At 60.5% G+C, this 25,340-nt stretch overlaps 1 protein-coding gene across 1 annotated transcript in view; it reads left to right on the top strand.

Moving 5' to 3' along the window:
• LOC144318994 (uncharacterized) overlaps positions 1-25,340 on the top strand; it is a 143,575-nt gene that overhangs the window by 106,559 nt on the left and 11,676 nt on the right. Inside the window, exons 44-61 of the mRNA XM_077906642.1 lie at positions 1,851-2,017; positions 2,754-2,866; positions 4,061-4,142; positions 6,875-7,012; positions 8,483-8,645; positions 10,773-10,879; positions 11,262-11,402; positions 13,058-13,171; positions 13,270-13,398; positions 14,076-14,237; positions 16,123-16,287; positions 18,682-18,850; positions 19,278-19,462; positions 19,647-19,739; positions 19,917-20,121; positions 21,180-21,283; positions 21,339-21,499; positions 24,092-24,276. Of these exons, the coding sequence (XP_077762768.1) occupies positions 1,851-2,017; positions 2,754-2,866; positions 4,061-4,142; positions 6,875-7,012; positions 8,483-8,645; positions 10,773-10,879; positions 11,262-11,402; positions 13,058-13,171; positions 13,270-13,398; positions 14,076-14,237; positions 16,123-16,287; positions 18,682-18,850; positions 19,278-19,462; positions 19,647-19,739; positions 19,917-20,121; positions 21,180-21,283; positions 21,339-21,499; positions 24,092-24,276 (2,583 nt within the window). The remainder of the gene's footprint in view (positions 1-1,850; positions 2,018-2,753; positions 2,867-4,060; positions 4,143-6,874; positions 7,013-8,482; positions 8,646-10,772; positions 10,880-11,261; positions 11,403-13,057; positions 13,172-13,269; positions 13,399-14,075; positions 14,238-16,122; positions 16,288-18,681; positions 18,851-19,277; positions 19,463-19,646; positions 19,740-19,916; positions 20,122-21,179; positions 21,284-21,338; positions 21,500-24,091; positions 24,277-25,340) is intronic.

Genomic DNA, 25,340 nt, shown 5'->3' with positions numbered 1-25,340 from the left:
CCCCTGCCTCAGGACCTTCGCACAGGCTGTTCCTCTGTCCAGAAGGCTCTCCCCCTGCACATCTGCTTGACTCAATCCTTCGCCGTGTTCAGATATTTTCCAAATCTCATCTCCTCACTGAGGCCTTCCCTGCCCACCCTGTTTATTTGTACCTCTACCGCCCTCTAGCTCACCCCCCCCCCCCCCCCGTTCCTGGCTTGGTTGCTCTAATATACTATGTAACTTACTTAATAAACACCTCACTTCTCTTTCCCTGTCCTCTGCCCACCCCACACTCGAACGCACACTCCACAAGGACAGGGATGATTTTTGCCTGTTTTGCAGAGTGGAGTATAGTACGTATTCAATTAAACGTCTGTTGAGTGAATTTGTGAACAGATGAGGTAAGGGAGGAATAGAAGCTCAGAGAGGTTGAGTCCCTTGTCCCGGACCACACAGCTATGGATCGGGGGAGATCAGGACTTGAATCCAGGCAGTGTGACTCCACCCTCTGACCCCTGTGTAGATAACAGAGATCAGGACACCTAGGTGGCTCCCCTGTCACCTGGGTCATCTTCTCCTGGCCTCAAACTTCCCTATAATTGGCTTTCAGCCCCTCTGTGGGCTGAGTGGGAGCCTGGAGCAGACAGGGACCTGACCTCACAGACTGCTCTGAGGAAGGGTTTATTGGGGATGTGGTGGGTAAATGACGGGATAGTCATTAGTCATTCCAGGATGACCCGGTTCCTGGCCCCTAAGAGGTCCCTGCAGCCGGGGAGACCATCTCACCTCTGCACTGCTGCCCACATTTGGCTCCGGGGTCATTTTGTGCCTGGCATGAACATTCTTGGTGTCCCTGACAGTCTGAACCATCCCCGGGCACGGAGACCGGGGCCCCTTCAATGTGTGTCCCCTCCCCCTTGGGCCCCACACACAGCAGGTGCATGTGGCTGACACTGACTGGGAGAGGAAGGAAGAGAATGTGTCCTGGGACCTGTGTGCCCCACGGGCAGGTGTTCTCAGGGGTGCTATCTCTATTAATCTTGGCAATGTCCCTCAAGTAGGCTGTGCCCACTTTACGGATGAGGAAATGGAGGCTTAAGGCCACCTTGCCCACATCTGCCAAAGAGCACCACCCTCCCCGATGGGGCCAGACGGCAGGTGATGGCGCTGGGCCAGGTGTCACGGGCCAGAGCTGTGAGCTGCACCCCTCCACCCCCAGCCCCACCAAGGAAGGGAACTTGGCCTCTGACATAGGCTAGGCTGCAGTAGGGGGCAGGATTTAAGTCCAAAAATAAGAACAAAGCTCCTGGAATCCCATTTCCGGGAGGATTTTCACCTGCCTGCCACGATGAGGTGTGGTCCAGCTGGGAGGCAGGCCCCTGGAGGTTGGGGGGAGGGGGTGAGGGGATGAGATGAGTGGGGACCCTCCAGCCTGGGCCAGGTGGGCTGCAGCTCAGGATCATCTGATATGATTTGATATTGTTTGGATGTTAGATAAACCTGGGGAGAAGTACTCATTCCGCCTTTTCCTCGTTCCCTGCAGTGTGTCTGGAGCTGTGCTAAGTGCTGGGGACAGAGCAGGGAACAGACTCAAGGGCCTGCCCTCACGGGGCTGACCTTCCCCGGGGAGGGAGCAGGAAGGGTCAGGAGGTGCCTTAAGTGGACACTCAGAGGTGTCATTTCAGCAGCAACCCCAGGAGGAGGAGCCGGCCAGGCTCTGATCATCGATCATCGATCATCGATCATCAAGGGGGACACCGCCTGACGGATGAAGTCCCAGAGAAGCGAAAGCCCTGCCTGGGCTTGATCCCACGTGGGAAGGGAGGTGAACCGAGTCCCGAGTAGCCTGTGCTCTTCTCTGCCTCTAGAGACCCAGACCCAGGCCAGTGTGGCCCTCCACGGAGGGGACGGTGGTGTGAGCGCAGACGTGGCTGCCCTGGCGGCCTGGCCCACGAACGGCACCCTGGAGCTGGTGGTGAACGCCAGCCACACGGCACCTGCCCTCCGGAGGCTGGGCCTGCCCTTTGCCAGCCAGGTGAGGCGTGAATGGGCCCCCCCAGGCCAAGCTGAGTTCCCCCCTCATTCCATCCACTGATATCGTGGGGTTCGGGAGGATGGAGAGAGCACCATGAACACACTGGTGTCTGGTAGAGCAGGTGCTTTAGAAGATCTCGCTGCTGTGACTACAGCCCCCATCGTCGCCGTCTGTGGGTCACACGTGAGTGTGTATGTCACCTGCCCAAGGTCACATGGCCAAAGGGGCTCTGGCTTGCACCAGGGTCCTTTCCCACCTCTGTGGCCCCCTGAATGGGGCCAGGCCATGGCCACTGTCACTGGGCACAAAGTCGCCTGTCCCGGCTGGGCTCCCTGGCTGCCCTGCAAGTTACGGCACCTTCCAGAAGCCTCATTTGCAACCTCTTGTTTCGGGGTTGCCAGCATGGCCCTGCCCGCACTCCACTCTGCCACACGGGGAGGCCGTCCCCAGAGGCCCCTCACCCCTTGCACAGAGAGTCTGTGACCCGGGACCCCACGACTGAGTGGAGCCAAGTCCCGCTCTCCCTGGCCTCATCTACACCCCCTTCTCTTGGCCTCGGGCCCAGTGGTGGGGAGACGTGGGGGAGCTCAATCTTGGCTGATGTCTGCGGTGCAGGTCTGGTGGGGTGCAATCTGGGCTCCCAGGAAGGACCTGCGGAGTGGGGCCTGGCTTGGGAGGGTACTCGGGCCCCCTAAAAACCCCTTCCCCCCCACCTCACAGCCTGCTCCTTCCTCAGCTCGTGTTCCAGAAGCTCTGGGCAGAGGGACGGGTGCGCTCTTCCCTACGGCTGACCTGTGACTCTCAAGCCAGCCTGGTCCTCGATGTGCGTGGCCAGAGCCGGGCACTCAGGTAAGGGGTTCTCTGCAGCATGGGGGAGGGTCCCCCCCCCCAACCCAGAGAAGTGAAGGGGGCTCAGCTGAGCCCCTGCTGTGTGCTGACCTCCGACCCCCAGTGCTTCCTTGAGCCCTCCCCACAGCCCCACTGCACAGATGTGGAAAGGGAGGCTCAGAGAAGTGCAGTCACACAGATACTAAGATAACCTTGACCTTTGGGAGCAGGACACGAGTGAGGAATTCTTGGTCTCACGAACTAAATGCATCCTAGGCCTCAAATGCAAAGGAATAATGTTCTAGCACTTCAGTGTGGGGATGCACTGGCTGCCTGGCCCGGCGCTCAGTGGCCTCGTACGTGCATGTCATGGGGGGCTGCCAGGCTCCAGCGCTCATAGGGTCCCTGAGGGGAGTGAGGAAGCCAGCCGAGAGCAGTGGAGACGGGTGTTCTCACCTAGGGACGGGCCTGCCCACCCAGGGTCATTGGCAACGTCTGGGGAACCTTCTGGTTGTTGTAACGGGGGAGGGGGGTGCTCCTGTCTTCCAGCGGGCAGAAGCAGTGGGGAGTTGGGAGCATCCTGGCCCGAGGGGCCGGGGAAGGGGTGCTGTGTGCCCTGGGCTGCCAGGAGCAAGCGCGGGTTTAAAACCCTGCTGAGGATTTTCTTTTTAATTTTTTCGTGGGAGACACAGAGAGAGAGGCAGAGACACAGGCAGAGGAAGGAGCAGGCCCCACGCAGGGAGCCCAATGCAGGACTCGATCCTGGGTCTCCGGGATCACACCCTGGGCCAAAGGCAGCCGCTCAACCGCTGAGCCACCCAGGGATCCCTCTGCTGAGGATTTTAAACACACCCTGCTGAGGCCTCCCCTGGCCAAGCCTGAGGGGGGCCCTCTGATACCCACAGAAGACACTCAGGCGAGCACCATTATAGCCCCTGTGGCTGAAGGGGGAACTGAGGCCCAGAGGAGCTATCCCCACCTGCCAGAAGCAGCCAAAGGCCAGGTGGGGATTGAACCGTGCATCACCTGGCACCAGCCTGAGGCCCTGACTGCTCACTGCACGGCCCTCAGGCCTGGGGCATGAGAAGGGCCTTCACTGGGCCGTGTGTGTGATGCTGGATCTCCTGCCCTCCTGCGGGGGAGGTGGGCCTGGTCCTGCCCCAGCGCTGGGTGCCCTCATGCCCGGCCTCAGACCTCCCTTTTCTTTCCTTCCAGCAAAGAGCTGCAGCTCTGGGGCCAGCACCACCTCCCCGGCCTCCTGGGCTGCTGCCCCAGCAGAGCCTCAGCCGCCGCCAAGGTAACTGTGCCCGGCACCCCTGAGCGCTAACTGCTTCCAGATGCCCTGCCCGGGGCGGGAGGGGGCCGTGCAGGCCGGGGCCCCCTGGGGAGCGCTGGCACCCCCGCATCTGTCCACGGGCCTGCAGCGGGGCCCGGTGGGCTGCCCTTGGAAAGCCCTGGCTCCGGCTTTCTCAAACATCCCCAGGCTTGCGTTCCTGGGCTGGGCCCGCAGCCCCCAGCTGGGCCCAAAAGACCCTGGGGAGCGGGGTGGGGGGCCCTCCTGCCCAGTGCCTGGTGCCTGGCGCCGCCTCCCATGGCCTGGCATGCTCCCGGCACCAGGATCAAATGGCACAGCCCTTTGAGCTGAGCCAGCATTGCCTCCCAGGTGCCCCATTTCTTCCCATGGTCCAGGCTCTCTGCATTCTTCCCACCCTCGACCTCGAATCCTCTCCCCACCTGGAACCGCCAGGACAGCCCCTGACCATGCATCTGGCCTGCATGTAGTATTGGGGAGTCCTGGGGGCAGACAGCAGCCCCAGGCTGGCGCCCCGCCCTCTGTCTCTTCCCACGACCTGTTTCCCTGTCTGCCCCTCTTCCCCAGATCAGGAGCATCCGGCCCACGGCCTGGCACATAGTAGGTGCTCAGTGAAAGATGTTGCCTAATGAACAAGTGCCAGATCCTCACATTTGCGAGCTGGTCCCTTGGTTACCCCACCAGCCGCCCGGGTCGTTAACTGCCCTCCCTGCCCGGGCCCCAGGCCGCCTTTGTTCACAGAGCACCTGCTGTGTGCCAGGCCCTGCCCTGGCACCTTCACACACGATTTTAGTGTTCCCCAAGCTTTGACTGCACAGTCACCCAGGGGGCCTCTGAGTGTTCCCCCAATTTTTATTTTATTTGTATTTTTTTCATTTGTTAGATTTTATTTATTTATTCATGAGAGACACAGAGAGAGATAGAGGCAGAGACACAGGCAGAGGGAGAAGCAGGCTCCACGCAGGGAGCCTGACATGGGACTTGATCCCGGGTCTCCAGGATCACACCCTGGGCTGAAGGCGGAGCTAAACCGCTGAGCCACCCAGGCTGCCCCTATTTTGATTCATTTCCAACCCAAAGAAAAGTTACATTAGGACAGTGAACGTTCCCCAGTTATCAACATCCTGCCACAAACATCCTGATTATATCTACGTGGCACATGTATTTGCATTTGCATGTTCACCCCTGTGCCCACATACATCTTCTTCTGTATCATTAAGAGATGATATGGGCATGTTTCTGGACATGTCATACCTCTTTACTCCTAAATACTTCAGCAAGCGGTTCCAATAACAAGGCTATTTTCTTACGTAATGCAGCATAAGTACAAAATTCAGGAAATTTAATATAATGTCATACTGTTCTCTAATATACAGTCCATAATAAAGTTTCCCAGTTGCCCCAATAATATTCTTCCAAGCTGGGGTTTTTTTTTTTTTTTGGTTCGTTTGTTTGTATTTAGTTTGTTTTCAATCCCAGACACACTCCAGGATCACCCAGAGTACTTGGTTGCCCTGTCATCTAGAAGAGAGATCTGCAAACTTTTATTTTTTAAAAAAAGCCAGATAGTAAATATTTTAGCCTTTGGACCCAATATGATCTCTTTTGCAACTGCTCAGTGCTGCCACTGTAACCAAAAAGCAGCCCTGGACAATATGTAAATTAAACGGGCGTGGCTATGTTACAATAAAACTTTATTTACAAAATCAAGTGGTGGGCCGAATTTGGCCCAAAGCGGAGCCCTGATCTAGAAATTCTTCTCCCACCCCGTACCTATTTCCCACCCCCAATATTTTCTTTTCAAGCTTTTTAGACCCTAGGAAATTAAAAACAGTTTTATAGTGGACATCGACACACCCACTGCCTAGATTTTCTCCCTCCTATTCCACTCCACTTGCTGTATCAGATAGCTCTCAACTTTTATTTTTTATTTTTTATTTTTTATTTTTTTAGCTCTCAACTTTTGATGCATTTCAAAGTAGGTGGCAGGTATCGGCAGGCTTCCCCCTAAGCATTTCCTTGTCCTTAAAGAAGCAGCAGCCTTGCAGTGACAGTTTTGAAATGTCCAGGCAATGATTTTGCAAAAACCCTCCATTTGGGTTTGTCGGGCCCCTTTGTGCAAGATTCAGGCTCAACGTTTTGGCTGCGGTGCCACTAATCCGCGGAGCTCTCGGAAAATACCACTTTCTCCACCCCGTCTCCAGAGGTTCTGTTTTTACGGGCTGTAGGTAGGAGCCTAGAATCTACGCTTGTAGCCAGTGCCCTAAGTGGGACTCTGTTACTCAGTCTGGAAGGACAGCACGTTATTTCACAAAATTTTCACATCAGCACATTAATAAAAGTATCATGATCCCAGCTGGGGAGGTCACCCACCCCAAGGGACATAGAGCCAGAATGGGCATCTGTGCGTTGTTCCTTGCGCTAGACTGCCCCCTGCTGCCCACTATGGTAATGCACCTGGAATTCTTGCCTGATGGCCCCAGGCCCTTAGCGTCTTCAAGTCACTGTGACAGCATGAAGGACGTGCGGAGGTTGTTGTCACCAGCACCCCCGGTGGCCTAAGCCGAGGCTCAGGACCCTCATCTCACCAGATTTCAAACAGTCCAGGAAGCCATGGGTGTCTGGGGCTGGAGCCTACAGCCTGGAGCCCGTATCTGTCTGAATATTCCATCAGAGACCCGGGAGGAGACCTGTCACCTGCTTTTCTTCTGCCCCAGCTGCAGTACTCGGAGCATGAGGCCCAGGGCACGATTTCCTTGGCGGTGGAGGAGCATCGTCTCCACGTGGGCAGCAGGCTGGCGACTGCGAAGGCCCGCGTCACCAGCATCATCAGGCTGGAACAGACCTTCCCCCAGGTGCATGGAGGGCGGCGAGGACGACAGACTGGGGTGCGGGATGGGGGGTTGCAGGGAGGGCTCCAGGGTCATTCCTTTGAGAAAAGAAGAGTTTGTGAAGAGCTGCCAAGTGGGTGAGATGCGCTGGGGTGGATTCTCGGCTGGTCTCAACAAAAAGAAGAACAAAAAACTGCACAAATAAATAAGAAAATGGTGATACATTCTAGAGGGAAAAGCAAACGGGGTGATAGGAGCGGGTGGGGGGGCTCTTTGGGTGGAAGAAGCAAACGGGGGCTCTTCTTCTCACAAAGAAGGTGACATCTGAACTAGCCCCAGATGACGAGCAAGCATCGGCCGTTGGAAAATCTGGTGCGGGGTAGGTGGGGTGGAGGGGACATTCCAGGCAGAGGGAGAAACACATACAAAGGGCCTGGGGCAGGAAGGAGTTTGAGGAACGGCCCCTGGGCTGGAGCAGAGCGGGTGAGGAGGAGGTGGTAGGGGTCCGAGCATGTAGGGCACCGCTGGCCGCGGAGAGGGGTTTGGATTTAGTTCTCTGACCTTGGAAGCCCTTTGAGGACACGATGCTAATGACGGTTTCAGGTCCCTCCAGCTGCTGCAGGGTCCCTGGGGCGGGACCTACAGGGGGCAGTAGGGACACCAGCGAGGAGGCCACTATTCTTAGCAGGGCAGGAAACCACGGTGTCTTGTGTCAAGGCAGGGCGGACCACACTCGGGAGTAAACTCCCCCTCCTCCCTGCAAGTCCCCCCCGGAGGGCCCTTGGGTCGCCCTCCAAGGAGGGCACCCACCAACGGGGAGTGTGCTCTTCCCTGAGCCTTGGCACGGGCTGTTCCTTCTGCCTGGAATGCCTTTCCCTGCATCGTCTTCCAACTTCTTCCTCTGTGTCCCTTTGCCTCCTGAGTATCTCTCATGCCACCCTTGTCACCTTGTCCTGTTACCTTCTGTCTCTGTGACGTGTCCCCATCCGCCAGGGATCTTTGTACCCAGTGCTATGCGTCGGGGTCCCGAGCGTAATGCCTGCTCAGTGATGTCTGAGAAGCCCTCGTAGCAACCACAGGGCCCGCCTGCCCCCATGGCACTGCCCACGGTTCGGCCCCGAGCTGCCCCAGCCTTGCGTTGTCTCCGAGGTCAGCCCTGCTGCTTGTACCCCCTCTTCTAGATAGGGAACCTGAGCTCAGGGAGGTTAGGGAACCAGCCCAAGGCCACACAGCTTGGATGCGCAGCTGAGAGGTGACATTCTGTGCTCAGGGCCACACCGTCGCTGTCGCTGGTGTCCCGGCCCATGCCCCACACCGTCTGCCTGTCCCCGGGGCACCTTTGGCTTTCTGACTTTCTGAGGCGTCTGGCAGCCCAGCAAACTGTTAATGCCCCACAGACGTGCCCCGTCTCTCCTCTTCCCCAGGTGTCCCCCCTTTTCTACTCCGAGTGGGAGCCAGGCGCTCCCGTGACCTGGCGCCGTCTTTCTATTCCAGTTCGGCGCCTTTCCCAGGGAACTGGTCCTGCAGACCTCATATGAGAGAGCCCACGGGGCCCACACCCTGCACCAGACGGTTCTGTGGGACAACCAGGAGGTGGTCCTCAACGGGGGCCTCTCTGGGCCCTTCCCCAGGCTCGCGGGGAACCTCAGCCTGCAGGGTGAGTGTCTGACGGGGCACCGGCAGGGGCGGCCTGGTCGCTCAGCGAACCATCTTTGAACAACTGCTTATCCCAGGCACTGTTCCAGGCACTGGGGGTCCACCCAGAAGTGAGATGGCCCAGGGCCCTGCCCTCGGGGGGGAGAGGCAGTGAGCAGCGATGTGAACGTGAAGAAAAAAATCACATCAGTGTTTCTAACACTCTAAGAGTGAGAAGGGTTCGATTTAGGGGTGTGGGGCTCTTTTGGGGGGTGTAGGCTAGAAAGGCATGTCTGAGGAGGTTGCGTTCAAGCTGAGCCCTGAATGACGAGAAAGAAGTAGCCACGGTGAGGGCCATTGCAGGCAAAAGGAAAAGCAGGTGCAAAGGTCCTGTGGTAGGAGTAAGCCTGGGGTGCTAGAGCAACAGCAGCAAGGCCAGTGTGGCCAGAGTGCACCGAAAGGGGTAGCAACGAGAGGAGACGGTTGGGGGCAGGCTGAGGGACCCAGGTCACGCAGGTCCCAGCCCCCTACCCGGAGTGAGGGTTACCCTGACTGTGAAAAGATGGGAAGTGTGTTAGATGGGGCAACCCCGAGCATCCCCAGGGGGTTTTAGAGCTGAGGCTGATGTCAGCAGGGGAGGCGAGCGCTGTCCCACTGCAGCCCCGCTGGTGGCACTTGGGTCCTCCAAGGCCCTCCAGGACACAGGCTGCCCTGGCAGGGGCCGTGCAGTCACGTGAGTATCGGTTTCTGTTCGAAGAGCCCCCTTTACACACAGCAGAGCCCGACCTGCTGGCCGGCCGAGTGGGAGACACCGTGCAGACCCCAGTCCCGGGAACGCAGCTTGGGGGGTGGTCGGATGGCGTCTCCCAGGCCCCAGCTGCTGTATGTGTGTCCTGAGAGGCAGGGGAAATGTGTGACCCCTCAGTGCACCAAGGCAGCGTGTGTGTGCGTGCACGGTTGTGCGTGCAGGGGGGTCGTGGGTGGGCTCCGCAGCCTGAGGCCCCTGCTCTGTGCTTACAGAGCTTGCGAGCTGGGGGGCCGGAGGGTGGAAACAACGAGGGTCATGGCTCTGAGTGTGGAGCACACATGTGTGGTCAGCGCTCCCTGGACGGATGAGCCGACGGCGCCTCGGGAAGCAGCCAGGGTCACTGTCTCCCGGGAGCCTGTGTAGCGGCAGGTGGCCCCCCTTCCAGAGAGTTCAGAGGTCACCAAGGTGGCCACTGTGGACTGCGGAGACTCAGGCAGACTCCTGCTCTGGGTTTGGGAAGGCGGGACCACCTGGTGGCCTCACAAGATGGGGTCAAGTGATGATGCAGGAGGTCAGGGCAGCTAGACTCCCCCTCGGGGTTGAGGGGAGCAATCCCAGAGGCAGGGAGGCTGTCTGTTGTGAGGCCTTGGGGGTGGGGGTGCCACCTGCATCACGCTCCGGGACAGGATGAGAGCAGAGGGTGGCCGCCCAGTTGAGTGTGGCCCAGGTGGGCGTGGGGCATTCACAGGGACACCAGACCCAAGAGCGTGAGGGACGTGAGTGGTACAAGATGTTGGTGGGAGGTGACAAACGTCCCCAGACTCCGTGGCTTCCGCCGTAAGCGTCAGGCCGGGCACGTGGGCTGCTGACCTCGCCTGGGCTCTCCGACTCATCCTGGGGCTCGCCAGCCACCAGTAGACCTCGGACGGCCTGCGCTGGCCCATCCAGGCACTGCACTGTGTGGTGGCACCTTCCAGCAAGCCAGCCCGGAGCCGCTCCCGCACTGTCTGGGCGAGGGTCCCAAAGAGCGAGCCGGGCGGGGGTTGGGGGGCAGTTGCTGAGGCCCTTGCAAGCCGGTGACATCCGGTGGCGTCACCTTCACTAGATTCTGTTAGCAAGTCACCTGCAGCCAAGGTTCAAGGGCCATGGAAACAGATCCCGCCCCTTGAGGCGGGAGGTGGAGGCTCATCGCAGGGGTGGGGGTTGGGGGGTGGGATTCGGGGCTCCCGCAGGGCCAGGTCAGGGAGCCGCGACCAAGTGAGAGTGTAGCTGCTGAACGTCGCGCCGATGAGATGACCTGAGCACATGGCCTCCACCCTCCACCTGCCTGAGTAGGCGGCTGTGTCGGCCGAGATCCCCCAGGCCCTGCCCTCACATGTGCCCCCCTGTGCTCCCACCCAGCGGAGCTCGCCCACCCGCCGTGGCACAGCGGCCTCCGCCTGTCCTGCGAGCATTCACGACGCAGACACCGGGACGACCTGGTTGTGCGCTGGGATGACAAGGACCAGGTAGGTGTCAGGGCTGGAAGGAGCCCCACCGGAGGCAGCCCCCAAGAAACTGTGGGAAAGGCCCTGGGTGGGTGGAGCGGGGGGGGGGGGGGGTTGGAATCAGGTTCCAGCAACACCTGAGCAACGCCAGGGACGCCAGGGGCTGCCACCTAGTGAGGGCTTAGCAGTCAGCCCCACTTAGCACATGATGAAGTCGGAGCCCAGAGAGGTGCAGCGACCCTCCTGGGGTCACAGAGCCAGTGGAGGGCAGGGCAGGGCTGGGGTCGTGTGCTCTGCCCCAGCCAGCTGCCCTCACGCCCTTGACCTTGAAGGCTGTCTGCACGGGGTGGGGAGGGGGCTGCCCCTCTGGGCCAGGCGTCGGCTCAGCCTGCCCCCTCCCCAGGTGGTGGTCTCCTCCTCTCTGCTCTTGGGGAAGGGCCAGCTGGCCGCCCGCCTGGCCCTGGCTCAGCCCTTCAACCTGTCCTGGTGGCGCATGGAGGCTGGCGGCCTTGCTGAGCGCAGGGGCGGCAAGCAGAGCCGGCAGGTGAGAGGGGCGCATCCGAGGTGCCGGTGGGTGGGGGTCCCGGGGGTGGGGAGCTGCGTGGCTGGGCCCGCAGGCCGGGCACCGGGTGCCGTGTGCAGGGACGGGGGTTCTGCTGGTCTGGTTGTCGGGGCTCCTGCAGAGCCGCAGATTCCTGACCGAGGGGCCCTTCATTCGTTCGTCCTTTCATCAATACCTTATTAGGCACCTACTGCATGCCAGGCGGTGTTCAAGGCGTGCAGTCCTGCGTCTAAAGGGCTCACGTTTTAGCGCAACGGCTTACGTGCACGTCCAACTCATCATTTATGTACTCGTTGCTTTAGTCGGGGGTCCGCGCGGGGCAGCCAGGCTCCTCAGCTCGCCGGGGGTCCTCGGGCAGCCCCGGGACCCTCTCCGAGCCTCGGTTTTCTCAGCTGCGGAGTGGAGGACAGCAGGCCAGTGCGCGTCGACGGCAGATGCGCCGAGCCAGGCAGGCAGGCAGACCCTGTCTAAAATTCAAGCCACGATTGAAGGGAAAGAAGAGTTGTGATAAGCCCTGTGAAGAAAGCAGGGAGGAGGTGGAGACAGAGACTAACCAGATTGGGGGGGGGGGGGGGTCCAGGAGGGGCCTCCTGGGGGAAGTAACCGTGAGAATCGTGAGAACCCCACAGATGACAGGGGGACGCCTTGTGACACGCTGGAGGAATAGCATTTGGGGGTGGGGGGGAAGGAACAGCCAGTGCAAGGCCCTGAGGTGGGGATGTGCTGGGGAGCTTCAGGAAGAGCCCGAGGCAGCTAGGAACAGGGTGGGGGGGGCAGGAGCCAGGGAGGGGACATCAGCCGGGGGCTTAGTGGGCTCCAGCTGCTGCCGCAGAACACCACAGGTGGGGGCGCCGCGTGGCTCAGTCAGTTAAGCGTCTGCCTTCAGCTCAGGTCGTGGCCTCAGGGTCCTGGGATCGAGTCCCGCGTCACGCTCCCTGCTCCGTGGGGCCTCTCCCTCTCCCTCTGCCCCTCCCCACCCCTGCTTCTGTGGGGGCTTCACTCTCGTCCTCTCCCAAATAAATAAATCTTAAAAAATCACCCCCCTAGGCTGGGTGGCTTCTGTTGCTTAAAACAGAAAAACGTATTTCTCCCACTTCTAGAAGCTAGAAGCCTGAGACTAAAGAGCCCGCCTGCTCAGGTTCTGGGGAGTGCTCTCGTGCTGGCTCACGGTTTTCTCCGCATCCCCCCAATGCCAGGGAGAGAGCTCTCTGGGGTACCTTCTCACGGGCACCAATCCCATCTGGAGGCCGCCCCATGACCTCCTCCACACCCAATCACCTGCCATCCGCCCTGCGGCCTAGGACCAGCACTCTGGGGTTGAGCGGAGGGGTGAGGGGCGGGCAGGCAGGGCCCACAGTTCAGTCCAGAGCGGCCCCAGAGGCCCCGAGGTGGGGGGCTCCTATTTCCTTTGGGCTGGGGATCGGGATCCAGAAGGAGGAGCCTTGCATCTGGACCCATGCAGGCTCCTGGTGTGGGTGTGGCTCTGAGCACCCTAAGGCCAGGGTCCCCTACGATGGTGGGCTACCCCCCTACCCCTCCCACCAGCCCTTCCCACCCCGCTCCTCTTGTCCCCCACCCGCAGCACAGACGGGCCTCTCCTCTGCCCCTCCCCTCCACTGCCCCCCATCTCCACGCAGGTCCAGCTGGCCTGGGATGGAGGGCAGCCGGTGACCTTGCACCTGACCTGGACCGACAGGTCCTCGCAGCGCAGCAGCACCTGGGACGGCTGCCTGGCCGCCTCCCCGGGACAGGTATGTGCCGGCTGCACTGGCCAGCCAAGTGGGGGCCTTTCCCTAAATCCGGGCCCCTGTGCTGGCTCCCCGAGCCCCACACGCCATCCTCCCGTCAGCTCCAGGAAACATGGGGCCTGAGTGCCCTCAAGGCCTGTGGGGCCTTAACACACACCCCGGCCGTGTTCAGCGAGCAGCTCGACCTGTCCTGGGACCGACGCAGGGTGCGGCACAACCTGACCTACGAGGTGAGGCCTGGAGAGCCGGGTCCCAGACAGGTAACCCTGGGGCGGCCCCACCTGTCGTGGAAAGTGCCGGGCTCGGAGGCCATGGGGTCCCGGGCAAGCGCTAGCTGGGCTGTAGGATCGTGAGCAACTCATTTCTCCACCGTGAGCCGTGCTGTTCTCTGCTGTAAAACGGGGGGGATCCTCCTTCCCTGACTGGGGTGTAGGGACAGCTCTGGGAGATGAGGAGAGCAAGGCGCCCGGCGCGAGGTGAGCACAGGGAGCAGACGAGGGAAGGGGCTGGTGACGCCAGGGAGGATGTGTGTGTGGGGGGGGCTCAGGTTCTTGGAGGTGTCAAGGTCAGGGTCTTCCGGGCATCGCTCCCCACCTGGGGCTGCTGCTGGGGCCGAGCACTGCTCTGCAGACAGAGCCTGGGACAGGGACCGGACCATGGAGACACGAGGACAGCTGGTCCTGACAGCAGGCCTTGTTCCTTCTGGGGCCCGGCACCCTGGGTTCTGGGACCCCTTAGGCTCAGCCCCCTCGGTGCTCCCAACAGACGTCCTGCCCAGGGTAGGAATGGCTGCTGCGCCCGGCCAGGGCTCTGATGGCAGGACCTGCAGCACCCACTCTTGTGGCTGGCCCTGGCCACTGTCCCCCTAGGGGATGAGCCCCCGCCTCACGGCGCCCTCTCATTGCAGAGGCATTGGCCGTCCCAGCCAGACAGGATCCACGCCGAGGCCGTGCTAGAGCACATCTTCACCACCTCCTGCACCACACACAGCTTCCGGGGAGAAGTGGACACCGACTACACCCACTGGCTGCGCCATTCCCTGCAGCTGGGGCTCTGCGACCTGCCCAGGGTGAGTGCGTCCTGAGGAAGGGGCCCAGGGGTCCCCGAGGTGGGGGGTGAGGAGAGCACCCACGGAGTGCAGGGGTGGGGGCGGGTTAGCCAGGTGCCACCATCACCTCTCTGCCATTTGCCGGCTGGGTGACCGCAGGCGGGGCAGGTCAGTACTCTCAACTTCCAGTGCTCCACCTGAGGGACAGGACAGGCAGTAGGGCTCCCGCGTGTAGGGTGACATGGCATGGGCGACGTGTGACGCTGGAAGAGTGCTTCACACGTGGATTGAAGGTACTCAGCCTCATCGTTGTTAGAGGGGAACACTCTTCCTGGGTCTGTTAGCTGGTTCATTGGTCCTTCCTACCTGCCCTCCCATCCATCTGTCCATCCATCCATCCGTCCATCCATCCATCCATCCACCTACCTACTCCACACCCTCCTATCCATCCACCTACTCCCCACCCTCCCATCCATCCATCTATCACCATCTACCCACCTACTCACCTACGCACCCTCCATCCAACTGCCTACTCCTTACCCTCCTGTCCATCCATTCACTCACCTACCCAGCTACCCATCACCCACCTACTCAACCATCCATCAATCCATCTACTCCCTACCCTCCCATCCATCCACCTGTCCATCCATCCATTCACCCACGTACTCACCTATACAGCCACCCACTCACACACCCACCTACCCACCTACTCATCCACCCTCCCGTCCATCCGTCCATCCGTCCATCCGTCCATCCATCCACCCACTCCCCACCCTCCTATCCATCCATCTACCCACCATCCATCCACCCACCTAATCACCTACACACCCACCTACTCACCCACCTTCCCACCCCCATCCATCCCCCCATCCATTCAACCACCTACTCCTTACCCTCCTGTCCGTCCATTCACTCACCTACCCAGCTACCCACTCACCCACCTACTCATCCATCCATCTATCCATCTATCCATCTACTCCCTACCCTCCTGTCCATCTATTCATCCATCCATCCACACACCCAACCACCCACCTACACACCCACCATCCTGTCCATCCGCCCATCCATCCATCCCAGGGTAAGAGTTTTTCTGTAAAGGATCAGATAGCAAACATTTTAGCTTTTCAAGCCATATGGTCTTTGTTACAATTACTCAGCTTGGCTGTCATAGGATCTCTGTAAACAAATGGGTGTGGCCCTGCTCCAATACATATTTATTTACAACAATAAGCAGTGTTCTTTGGCTCTTGAGGCAGTTTGCCAACCCCATTCATCCATTTGTTCAGAAAGCATTTGTGGTTTTTACTTATGCAAGACCCTGTACTTAGGTGCAGGAACAAGGGCAGTCGGGGTACCCCACCCCCTGGAGCTCACATTCCAGGGCGTGGAAAGAGTTAAACAAGATGCATGATATGTACTCAGGCATGATCCATGCCGTGAAGGAATGAAGCAGGGAGAGGAGACAGGGGGTTGCAAGGGGGCCTCACTGACAGGGCCAAGCTCTGCAGAGGGAATAGCCAGTGCAAAGGCCCTGTGGCAGAACATGCTTAGGGTATTTAAGGAACATAGGGCAGCCTTTAGAGAGCAAGGAGGTAAGGTTAAGAAGATAATACTGACCAGTGGGCCGTGCCAAGGCAGCTTTTCTTCTCAGTACGGTGGAAGGCAGAGAGTTTTTGAGCACAGGGATAATGTCTGATTCGCATTTTTAAAGGTCAATCTGGTTACCAAGTAGAGGAGGGCCTATGGGCTGGGGCTGGGGCTGACCTGGGGGATGGGAGACCCAAGAGGCTTTTGCGACAGCCCTAGTGGTCTGGATCAGGCCAGGGCTTGGTGGGGAGGGGAAGCTGCTGCCCCTGAGCCTCCGTGACCGTGACCGTGACCGCTAACACCCACCTTCTCGTTCCAGGCTCTCTCAGTCTCCGGGGAGCACACCCTGGGCCACAGGGAGCTCCTGCTGCATTCCCACTGCCAGCTGGGCCTCGCCCCGGACCCAGACCATGGCCTGCAGCTCAGCCTGACGCTCCGCAACCACAGCAAGCCTCGGACACCAGACTTCTCCGGGGAGCTGGAGGTGGGTGGTCAGGTCAGGGCTGTCCCCCGCCACCCCACCCCCCAGGAGGATGCTCCCGGGCCCTGCTCCCGGGCCAGGCCACCACCGCCTGCATGGCCCTGCCACCTAGTGGCCATGGTCAGAACCGCGGGCTGGCATCCTGGTGGGGGACCCGAGCTCCAGGGGGGGTGAGACCCTCTGGCCTGTCCCCAGCCCTGAGACAAAGCAGCTCCTCAGCCTCTGGCCCTTGCCCTACCAAAGAGGCAGTGACTGGACTGTCTGGGTTTGAACCCACCCCTAGCCTCTTCCTGACAACCCGCTCCACCGCAGACCTCCTGCTATGGAGAGTGATGATCGCACCTACCCCACCTCCCATGGGACTCCCACCGCAAGGGTTAACTATGTGACTCTGTGTGGGTCACTTAGAGCAGTGCCTGATGAGAATGGGGGTCCGGGCACCCCCTCCCTCTGCCCGCTTAGCGCAGGCACACAGTGGGTGCCCCATCGCGGTTACCACCTGTGCACTCCTGTGTCACCCTGACCGGGGGAGCCTGAGTTTGTGACTTTCCTTCTTCTGTCCTCCGTTGTCTCCTCTGGGCCACGGGAGCAAATCCCACCTCCTTTGCAGAGTCCTTTTGCGCAGGGCACGCACACAGTGGGTGCTCGTGAGGTGCGTGTTCCTTCCGGCAGCCGGCGCTGGGCGGGGATGGCTTTCCTGCATCCGGAGCTCACTTGGCCTCTGTTTCCCAGCACCATAGCGTGGCTGTTTCTAAAGAGCTTTGCTTTCCAAGGTTGTCCAGGGTGACTGCTCGGTTCCCCCGCTTGCCAGCCAGGCCCTTAGCTGCTCCCGTGTCTGTAATCCCAGCGCCCCAAGGCCTGCCTGCCAGGACTGAAGGCCTAGGAGTGAGCCACTTGCCCCGTGGGAGGGTCCATGTGGTGGGTAGAGGCCCTTCCCGGCCTCGTTTGGTCCTCCTGACAATGCAGAGGCCCCTGTGGAGCAGAGAAACAGGTTCTGGAGGCCAGGCACTCACCCGCCAGCAGGCCCTCACCAGTGACAGCGACTCAGGTGGAGCTCAGCAAGTGGCCTTTGGGGACAGAGACCCCAAGTATGGTCTGCAGACGCCCCCACCAGAGCTCACGTCGTGCACTGTGAAATTTCATAAGGCTTTCTGGGCTCCACCCTGCCCACCTGGAAACCTCAAGGACAGGTTCTCTAGAACGTGCATGCATAGTGGGCCCCGTGGATTCGATTCCTCAGGCTGCCGAACACATGACCCCCAGCTCGGTGATGGAACACATGATTTTTTCTTGCATGGTCATGTAGGCTAGAAGTCTAAAACCAAGGTGTCCGCAAGGCCCGCGCTCCCAGGAGAAGCTCCAGGGGAGCGTCCCTCCTGGCCTCTGCCTGCTTCTGGTGGCCCCAGCAATCCTTGGCGCTCCTTGGCTGATGGCCACGTGGTCCCAACCTTTGCCTCTTCACGTGGCTGTCTCTCCAGGACATCGGCCGGGGGATCTCGTGCCCACCTGAATCCACTACAACCACTCCTTAACTGGATCACACCCGCAGACCCCCTATTTCCAAGCAGCCCCACATTCCACGGGCACCAGGGTTCGAACTCCCACACCTTTTTGAGGAACACAGTTCAACCTGTAAGACGCCTCCCGTACACACGTACGCAGAGCAATTCTGATCCCTGCTGAGTTTTGAAGGCCGCCGTGCTGCATCATTTTACAGAATTGGAAACTGAGGCACGGACAGGGCAACGCACTTATTCAGGGTTGTAGGGCTTGTTAGCAGCAGCACCTGGGCTGGAACACAGGGCAGCTGATCCTAGACCAGAGGTGGCTCCCGTCCCCACAATGGGCCTCCACCTGCAGGGTGTCCTCCAGGGTTCCTTCTGTGAGGGCCTCTGTGACCTTTCCTGGACCTCCCCTGCCCATTCAGAACCCACCTGTCCTGAGTCCCCCTCCTGCCAGGGTAGGTGTCTGCAAGGGTCGGGGTAAGCTGCCCAGTGACCGCATTTGTGCCACACGCTACCCCCATCTCCTTGTACGTGCTGAGACGTTTGCCGTGGTTCTCAGGAAATTACAGAAAACACGGCCTGCAGGTAGAAACGCCTGGGCACCTGGAATGGCAAAAATGCCAAGGTCGGGGGCCACCAGGATCAGTGAAGGCAGCGTCTCTGGGGTGAGGCCTGGCATCGGTGATTTTTAAGGCACATGGGGGGCGGGTACCACTGGCTTATTAGGCCTCCAGATGTGGATTTAATAGGTACTTTCTGCAGTTGGCAGGGACAGTGAACCTTGTGGGAGGATGGACGTGGGGGTCCCGTGTCCCTGGAGATATGGGGTGGGGGTGGGCACTGCCTTTCCGCTCCCCGGGCCTCACTCTGCTCTCTGCCCTCCTGTTTGCAGATCCTCAGCCCCAAGGCTCAGCGCCTTGGCCTGCGGGGCCGCGTCTCTACCTCAGCTTCTCGGTTTCTGGTCCAGCTAGAGGGACATGTGGGCGACGGGGATGAGAAAGTGCGGCTGTCGGTGTTGCGGGCCCAGGGCTGCCTCCAGGCCTCTGCGGGCCACGAGGAAGGTGAGAGGCAGTGAGTACACTCAGACGGCTGGGGCAGAGCCCAACCTGGCCCCAGGCAGGACAGAGATTGGGGTGCTGAGAGTTCAGGAGTCAAGGAACCCCATTAGGATTTCGTGGCACCCTGGCTTGGAGGTGACAGAGAGCCCCCTGTGGCCTCCTGTGTGGGCTGTGATGGCGGGAGAGGCTGATAGAAGGGCACAGCCATGCCAGTGGGAGGTGAGTAGGGACTGGGGGACCAGGAGACCAGGCCTCCGGGGAAGGGGGTGGCCGGGACATTGATGGGGGTGGTTGCACTTCCAGGCCTACAAACACTAGTAGGCCCCGTGGGTGGGGAAAGCTCCAGAAGGTGTGGCAGGAGGCGGAGTGGGCATCCGGGCGGCAGCGGGGCCAGTCCTGGGAACAACAGCAGGACCCTTCCTGGCTCCAGGGAGCCGAGAGGAGAGTGTCGTGCTGCGGGCGTGTGCCCACAGGCGGACGGCTGAGGCGGAGGCCCTGCTGCAAGACGGCGGGCGGCCCGGGCCATCCCTGGGACGCCTGACCCTGCAGGCTGCCAACCAGAGCCTCCGCCTGGCGGTGCAAGGCTGCCAGGAACCCCTGCTGGGCCGCGTGGAGGTGAGACAGCCCGGGCCGGGGGGTGCTGCTTTCTCTGGGGGCTGGGGGTGGGGTGTACTGCAAGCCCTTTGGGTCCCACAGTGCCCAGGAAACCAGCAGCAGCCCCATAGCCTGCACACACATCCTGGGGCACCCGTCACCGGCAACCTCCCAGCCACCCCAGCCTGCCCCTCTGTGCCCGCAGTCCAGAATCACAGCCATTGGGGCCCAGGTGCGAGCCCAGCTGGAGAAGAAGGTCCGAGGCTTGGATGCCTACGTGGAGAGGTTCCGGCGCCTGGTGGGTAGTGCGTCGGGGTCTTGGGGACACACTTGGAGAGTGGGAGGCTGTGTGTGGAGATGCACCCCCAGAACCCCCCGCCTGGCCTGTGCCCCCCACTCAGCAGGTGTGAGGACCTTCTGGAATGCTGGGTGCCCCAGACCCTCACACTGATCCTGCCTCGATTTCCCTGCCCAGGTGCAGCCGGCGGGCACCCTGGACAGTGTGGTGGGCCCCATCCTGCAGCTATCCCACGCGGGACTGGACGCTGTGCTGGCGAGTGGCCGGGCGGCGGCCTCGCTGTGGGGCCAGAGCCAGGCCAGGCGGGCGCTGACACACCACTTGCCGCTCTACCTGGAGAGGCTGCAGGCCGGGCTGGAGCAGCTGCGGAATGAGCTGGAACGTGAGTGCAGGAGAGAAGGCCCGACCCCAGAGCCCTCGGGCCTGCAGCCTACATGGCCTCTGCTGCCTCCATTCCTCTGGGTCTCTAAGCTAATATCCCTTATGTCCACTGCCTTATTTCATTGGGAACTGCTGCTCAATTTTTTTCCAGTCCCCGCCTGATTTCTTTTGGGCTTACAGCTTTGTTTCTATTAGGCCCACAGCTGGAAGATTCCAGAGCCCATCTCTGGGTCTGCGATCAGCCCCAGGGTGGCTGTGTGGTTAAGGCTTCTGTCCTGGTTGCTAAGTAGCCGCGGCCCCGAGCATCCTGTCAGTGATGCTGGGAAGCTCTGGCCACTCCACAGGAGCACCGGGGCCGACAGCCAGCCCTCATCTCCCACCCCGCTTCTGTCTCTGTGTCCAAATCCCCACGGCCACCCCCAGGTTCCGTGGCTCACTAGGGTTCAGTTCTCAGAATATTTTCACGCTCACAGCTAGGATCTGTTACAGCGAAAGCACACAGAGCAAGATCAGCAAAGGGCAGAGGCGCAGGGGCCGAGGCCCAAGGTAGGGACGAGCACCAGGCACAAGCTTCCAGAGGCTTCTCCCTGGGAGGTCACCCGGGTCGCCCTCAATTCCTCCAGCGTGGTGATGGCATGCTGGTCTGCCAGGGAAGCGCGTTAGGGTTTCCTTTGGGGGCTGGTCGTGCAGGACGCCTCCCCTGGCACACACCACCATTCCAGACTCGCAGAAAGAAAAGGAGGGTGTTGAGCATCAACCACCTTCTGTGCAGTTTGGGCAGAGCGAGGCCCTTGGTTCCGGGAGTGGAGGCAGCCCTCCTGAAGCCCGGGCTCCCCGGGGCTGTGAACAGGCCGTTGGGGGGGGGGGGGGTGGTCTCGGGCCTGCGAGGCTGGCTCTTCCCTGCACTCCCTGGTGCCCTGGAACCAGCTGTTTCCTGGAGGCCTGGGTTGTCCGGGGGACTGGCCTCCCTGCCCAGGTCTGGGATGCAGGCCGGGACATCTTGCCTGCTGTCCGGACCCCTGGGGGTGCCTCACAGTGAGGGGCGGCCACCTGTTGCAGGGCCCCTGGCCACGCTGAAGGATGCCTACCTGGAGGTGACACTGCGGCCCCTGGACGAGCTGTGGCAGGAACGGGCGCAGGAGGCCGTGCAGCTGTTGCGGGCCGTGCGGCCCAGGCCCATCGGGGCAGCCCTGGAGCTGGTGAGGTGGGGCGCAGGAGTGGGACGCGGCCCTGCCCGGCCAGGCGGACCCTGATGGCTCTCGCCGCCCGCCTCCCCTGCAGGCCGCCCGCCAGATGCTGTCCTGGGCCGAAGCCACTTTGTCACGGGCCCTGAGGAGGCTCTGCAAGCCGTTGCTGGCTCTGTACAGCTTCTCAGCCAGGTACCTGGGGGTCCGTCCTTCCCTGCCTCCCTGCCCCAGCCATGCCCTGGGCTAAAACACCCTTAGGTCTCACTCGTCCCTTAGGATGACCCTGCCTGGGGGGCATTTTCAGCCCCCATCTTCACAGATGAGGAAATAGGCTTATTCTTCATTCCATGGGTATTTTCTGAACATGTTCTCTGAGCAGGAACTGTTTTAGGCAGCGCTGTATATACAGCAGTGAGCGAGACGGGTCCCTGTCCTCATGATGGTCACAGTCCACGGCGGGAGGTGGGCACTGAACAGGTACAGCTAGGTTATCTATGTCAGGGCTCAGCAAACCTTTCGTCCTGAGGGCCTAAGGGTAAAGTTTTCAGGCTCTGTAGGCCAGATGGGCTCTCATGTCGTCTTCACTTTTGTTTTTGTTTTAAATAATCCTTTAAAAACAGAAGAGCCCCTCTTAGCTTGCAAGCCATGCAAAAACAGGATACAGGCTGGCTCTGGCCCATGGGCTGTAGTTTCCTAGCCTCTGATTTGGTATGTCAGGTGGCTAATGCTGGAGAGAAACAGGACAAGTCGGGTGAGGGCACCTTTTGAAGGGTGCAGCCGTGGTCTGCTTCTGCAAGAAGGTAGCATTTGAACAAGGGCTGGAAGGAGCCAGGGGAGGGAGCCGAGTGGACATCATGGGAAGAGTTCCAGGCAGAAGGCACAGCCGGTGCAAAGGCCCAGGGGTGAGCATGCACCTAGCCTGCTGGAGGAGTATCAAAGAAGCCAGTGGGGCTGAAATGGAGGGTGCAAGAGCCCGAGAGGTGATAGGAATTCAGGTGGCCTAGGGCCTTTGTGAGGATGGTGGCTTCTACTCTGAGATGGGAACCCACAGAAAGTTTTTGAGCTGAGGAAAGACATGATCTGTGTCCTATTTAAAAAGATCCCTCTGGCCCTGGTGTTGAGACTCCAGATCAGAGCAGCAGAGTAGTGTGGACAGAAGTGTGGGGCTCAGTAAAGAGTGGTCCTCTGTGTGGCTGTCCAGACGAGACGGGTGGGGGTGGGGGGCTCAGCTGAGCGGTGGGAGCCGTGGAGGGGCTGCGAGATGTTCAGATTCCAGACGTGGTATAAGGTCAAGCCTGTGGATCTACTATGGATCAGATTAGGTGGTGGAACAGATGGTGCCAAGGTTTCTGGGCCTTGCAAATGGTCCATTTGTGGAGCAAGGATGGATGACTGGTGGCAAAGCAGATCAGGGCTTCATTAGTCTCCCATTGCTGCTGTAGCAACTCACCCACACATTTAGTGGCTTAAAACAACACAGATTTCTTCTGGTGTGGTTCTGGAGGTCCGAAGTCTGAATTCAGTTTTGGGGGACTGCAGTCACCGTGTGGGCAGGGCTGGTTCCTGGGGAAGCTCGGGGGCAGAACCCACCCCCTTTACCTTTTCCACCATCTAGGGGCACCTGCACTCCTTGGTTCTGAGAACCCTTCCTCCACCTTCAAAGCCGATGCCCTAGCATCACCTCCCCTGCAGCCTCTGCCCTACATCTTGTCTGAGTGACCCTCCTCCCTCCCTTTTCTGATTACATGGGCTCACCTGGATAGCCCATCTCAAAATCCTTCATTTAGTCCCACCTGCAAAGTGCTCTTGGCCATATAAGTCATTGTAGTCCTAGGTCCCGGGTACTTGGAGGTCTTTGGGGGTCTTTATTCAGTCTCTGTGGCAGGAGTGGGGACGGTCAGAGTGTCAGTCCAGATATGCTGAGTTTGAGAAGCCATGAGGGTACCCCATTAAAGTGGCTAGAAGGCAGTTGATATTCTGAGGCCTGGGCTGTACACAGTCTGGCTGTTGTCAGAGAGGCGACTGGTCTGGAGGGAGCTGCAGAGCCAGCCTCAGTGACAGCCCTGGGGGCTCGGGCACGTGATGCATCCCTCTCACAGGCAGGGGCCCCGTCAGCCCGGGGGTGCTTAGAAGGGGCAGTGGCCACGGCCAGCAGCCTCACAGAGCATCCGGCCCAGGGCAGTGCTTGTGCTTGAATCTAGCCCCGACTTGGGCAACCCTGGCTCAGGGCTCTGCGCCTCGGGTGATGCTCCTGCCCAAGGGTCACAAGGGATGCAGGTAGCAGGCAGGCCTTTGCGACAGCTTCCCAGGCCTCCTGGGGGAAGGTAAATGCCCTCCCACCCGGGCCCCTGCACCAGCCTCCACCCACAGTCCAGGGCAGGACGTATTCCTCGTCCACCTCCAACCCCGATGTGTGCTGAGACCTCTCGGCTCCTTCAGACCCCACACAGTCAACCTGACCTCCTCCCCGTTTTCCACCCTGAGACAGGGTCCTCCCTCGCCTGTGGGATTCCCCAGGCCCTTTTGGCTCTCCACCCCTCCTCAAGGAGCGCCCCCGTGGGCCTGCCCAGCCCTTGGGGTCCACACAGAGGTGCCCCAGCTGAGCCCAGGCCCTGGGGGCAGCACGTCCGTTCCCAGCCCAGGCAGGGGCTCAGGCATCAGTGTCCTGCCAAGGGGACAGTTGCGTCTGCCCCAAGCCTCCCCCGCCAGCCCACACTGTCCTCCTCCTCCTTCCTGGAGCAAACACAGGCCAGGGTCTCCAACTCCTCCCCTCGTTTCCTCCAGAAACTGCTCTGTGACGGTGACACTGCCGCTGCTGCCTGCGGGGGACGAGCCCCTGGCCATGGCCCGGGTGACCGGCCACCTGGTGGAGGAGAAGCTGCTGCGGCCCCTCCGCGAGCTGTACGGGACCCGCGTGCTGGCCGAGTACTACCGGCTGCAGCGTCTCCTGCTGGAGAGCCCCCATGACTGTGAGTCCCAGGCCACCTCCTCCCAGGAAGGCCCCTGTCCTGTGGGACGGGGCAGATGGACAGGCCCTGGGCGACACTCGGAGCCCCAGCATGGTACGGCCCGGCCCAGAGCTTAGTGGACTTCCCAAGGTCAATACTGGACTAGGGCCAGGCTGCCGATCCGGGCTTTCATCCAGAAGAGGCAAGCCTGAGCGTGGGGCCCCGCACAGAAGTGCGCCAAGCGGCTCGGGGCCAACTCCCTCCCCCTGGACTGGGCTGGAGCCGCAGAAGGCAGACCTCCAGTTGGGGCCGGAAGGCCACTAATTGAGTCCAGACTCTTGGTCTGGCCGGGCCGGCCACCACCGGCTGTGCCAGGACCGGATGCAGCTCTGGAGGCTTGGGGCCCCTGGGGAGCTGGCATCTAGCTCAGGCCCCAGTGTGGCCTGGGCGAGTCTTCCCACCTCTCTGGGACTCGGTTTCCCTTCTGTCAAGTGGAGGTGGCAACCGGGCTCACTCCTTTGGGTGCCAGGCACAGGCAGTTTGTGAGCTGAAATCCTCGATGCTGGGGCACATCTCAAGTCCGGGGGCAGGTGTGGCACCCAGGGCCAGGTGGGCCTGGTGCATCGGTGTGGTTTTCATAATCATCCCCATGGGAAGGCAGAGGCTCAGGACAAGCAGTAGCCCTCCTAGGGTCAGGGTTACTTCCTCTGCTAGACAGCACGGAGAGGTAGGAGCAGCCGGTCTTGGACTTCCATACACGTGTGACCTTCAGCTCTGATTGCTCACGAAGGGGTGTACAGGACCCTCCGTGTGAGGCTGGGCGGGCCAGCAGCTCCTGGGCCTGGTAGGTGTCCAGTAGTGCTCCCCCACTCTGGCCCAGCCAGATGCCGCCCCGAGCCACTGCTCAGCAGCAGTACTGGCCTGGCGGGTCACACTGCTCCTTCTCAGACCATCTTCTGCCCACCTTGAAGAGGGCAGAGCCAGGCCCCCATGGTACCTTCCTTGTGTTGGATGCAGCCCTGGGCCATAGTTTTGTGCATTTTTTTTCCACAGTGATTATTTTTCAATAGCTTCCTGGACACATA

Source organism: Canis aureus, chromosome 8 (genome assembly GCF_053574225.1).
Source record: "Canis aureus isolate CA01 chromosome 8, VMU_Caureus_v.1.0, whole genome shotgun sequence".
Taxonomy (NCBI): domain Eukaryota; kingdom Metazoa; phylum Chordata; class Mammalia; order Carnivora; family Canidae; genus Canis; species Canis aureus.
The sequence above is the reverse complement of the archived record's forward strand: the minus strand, read 5'-3'. Positions and strand labels throughout refer to the sequence as shown.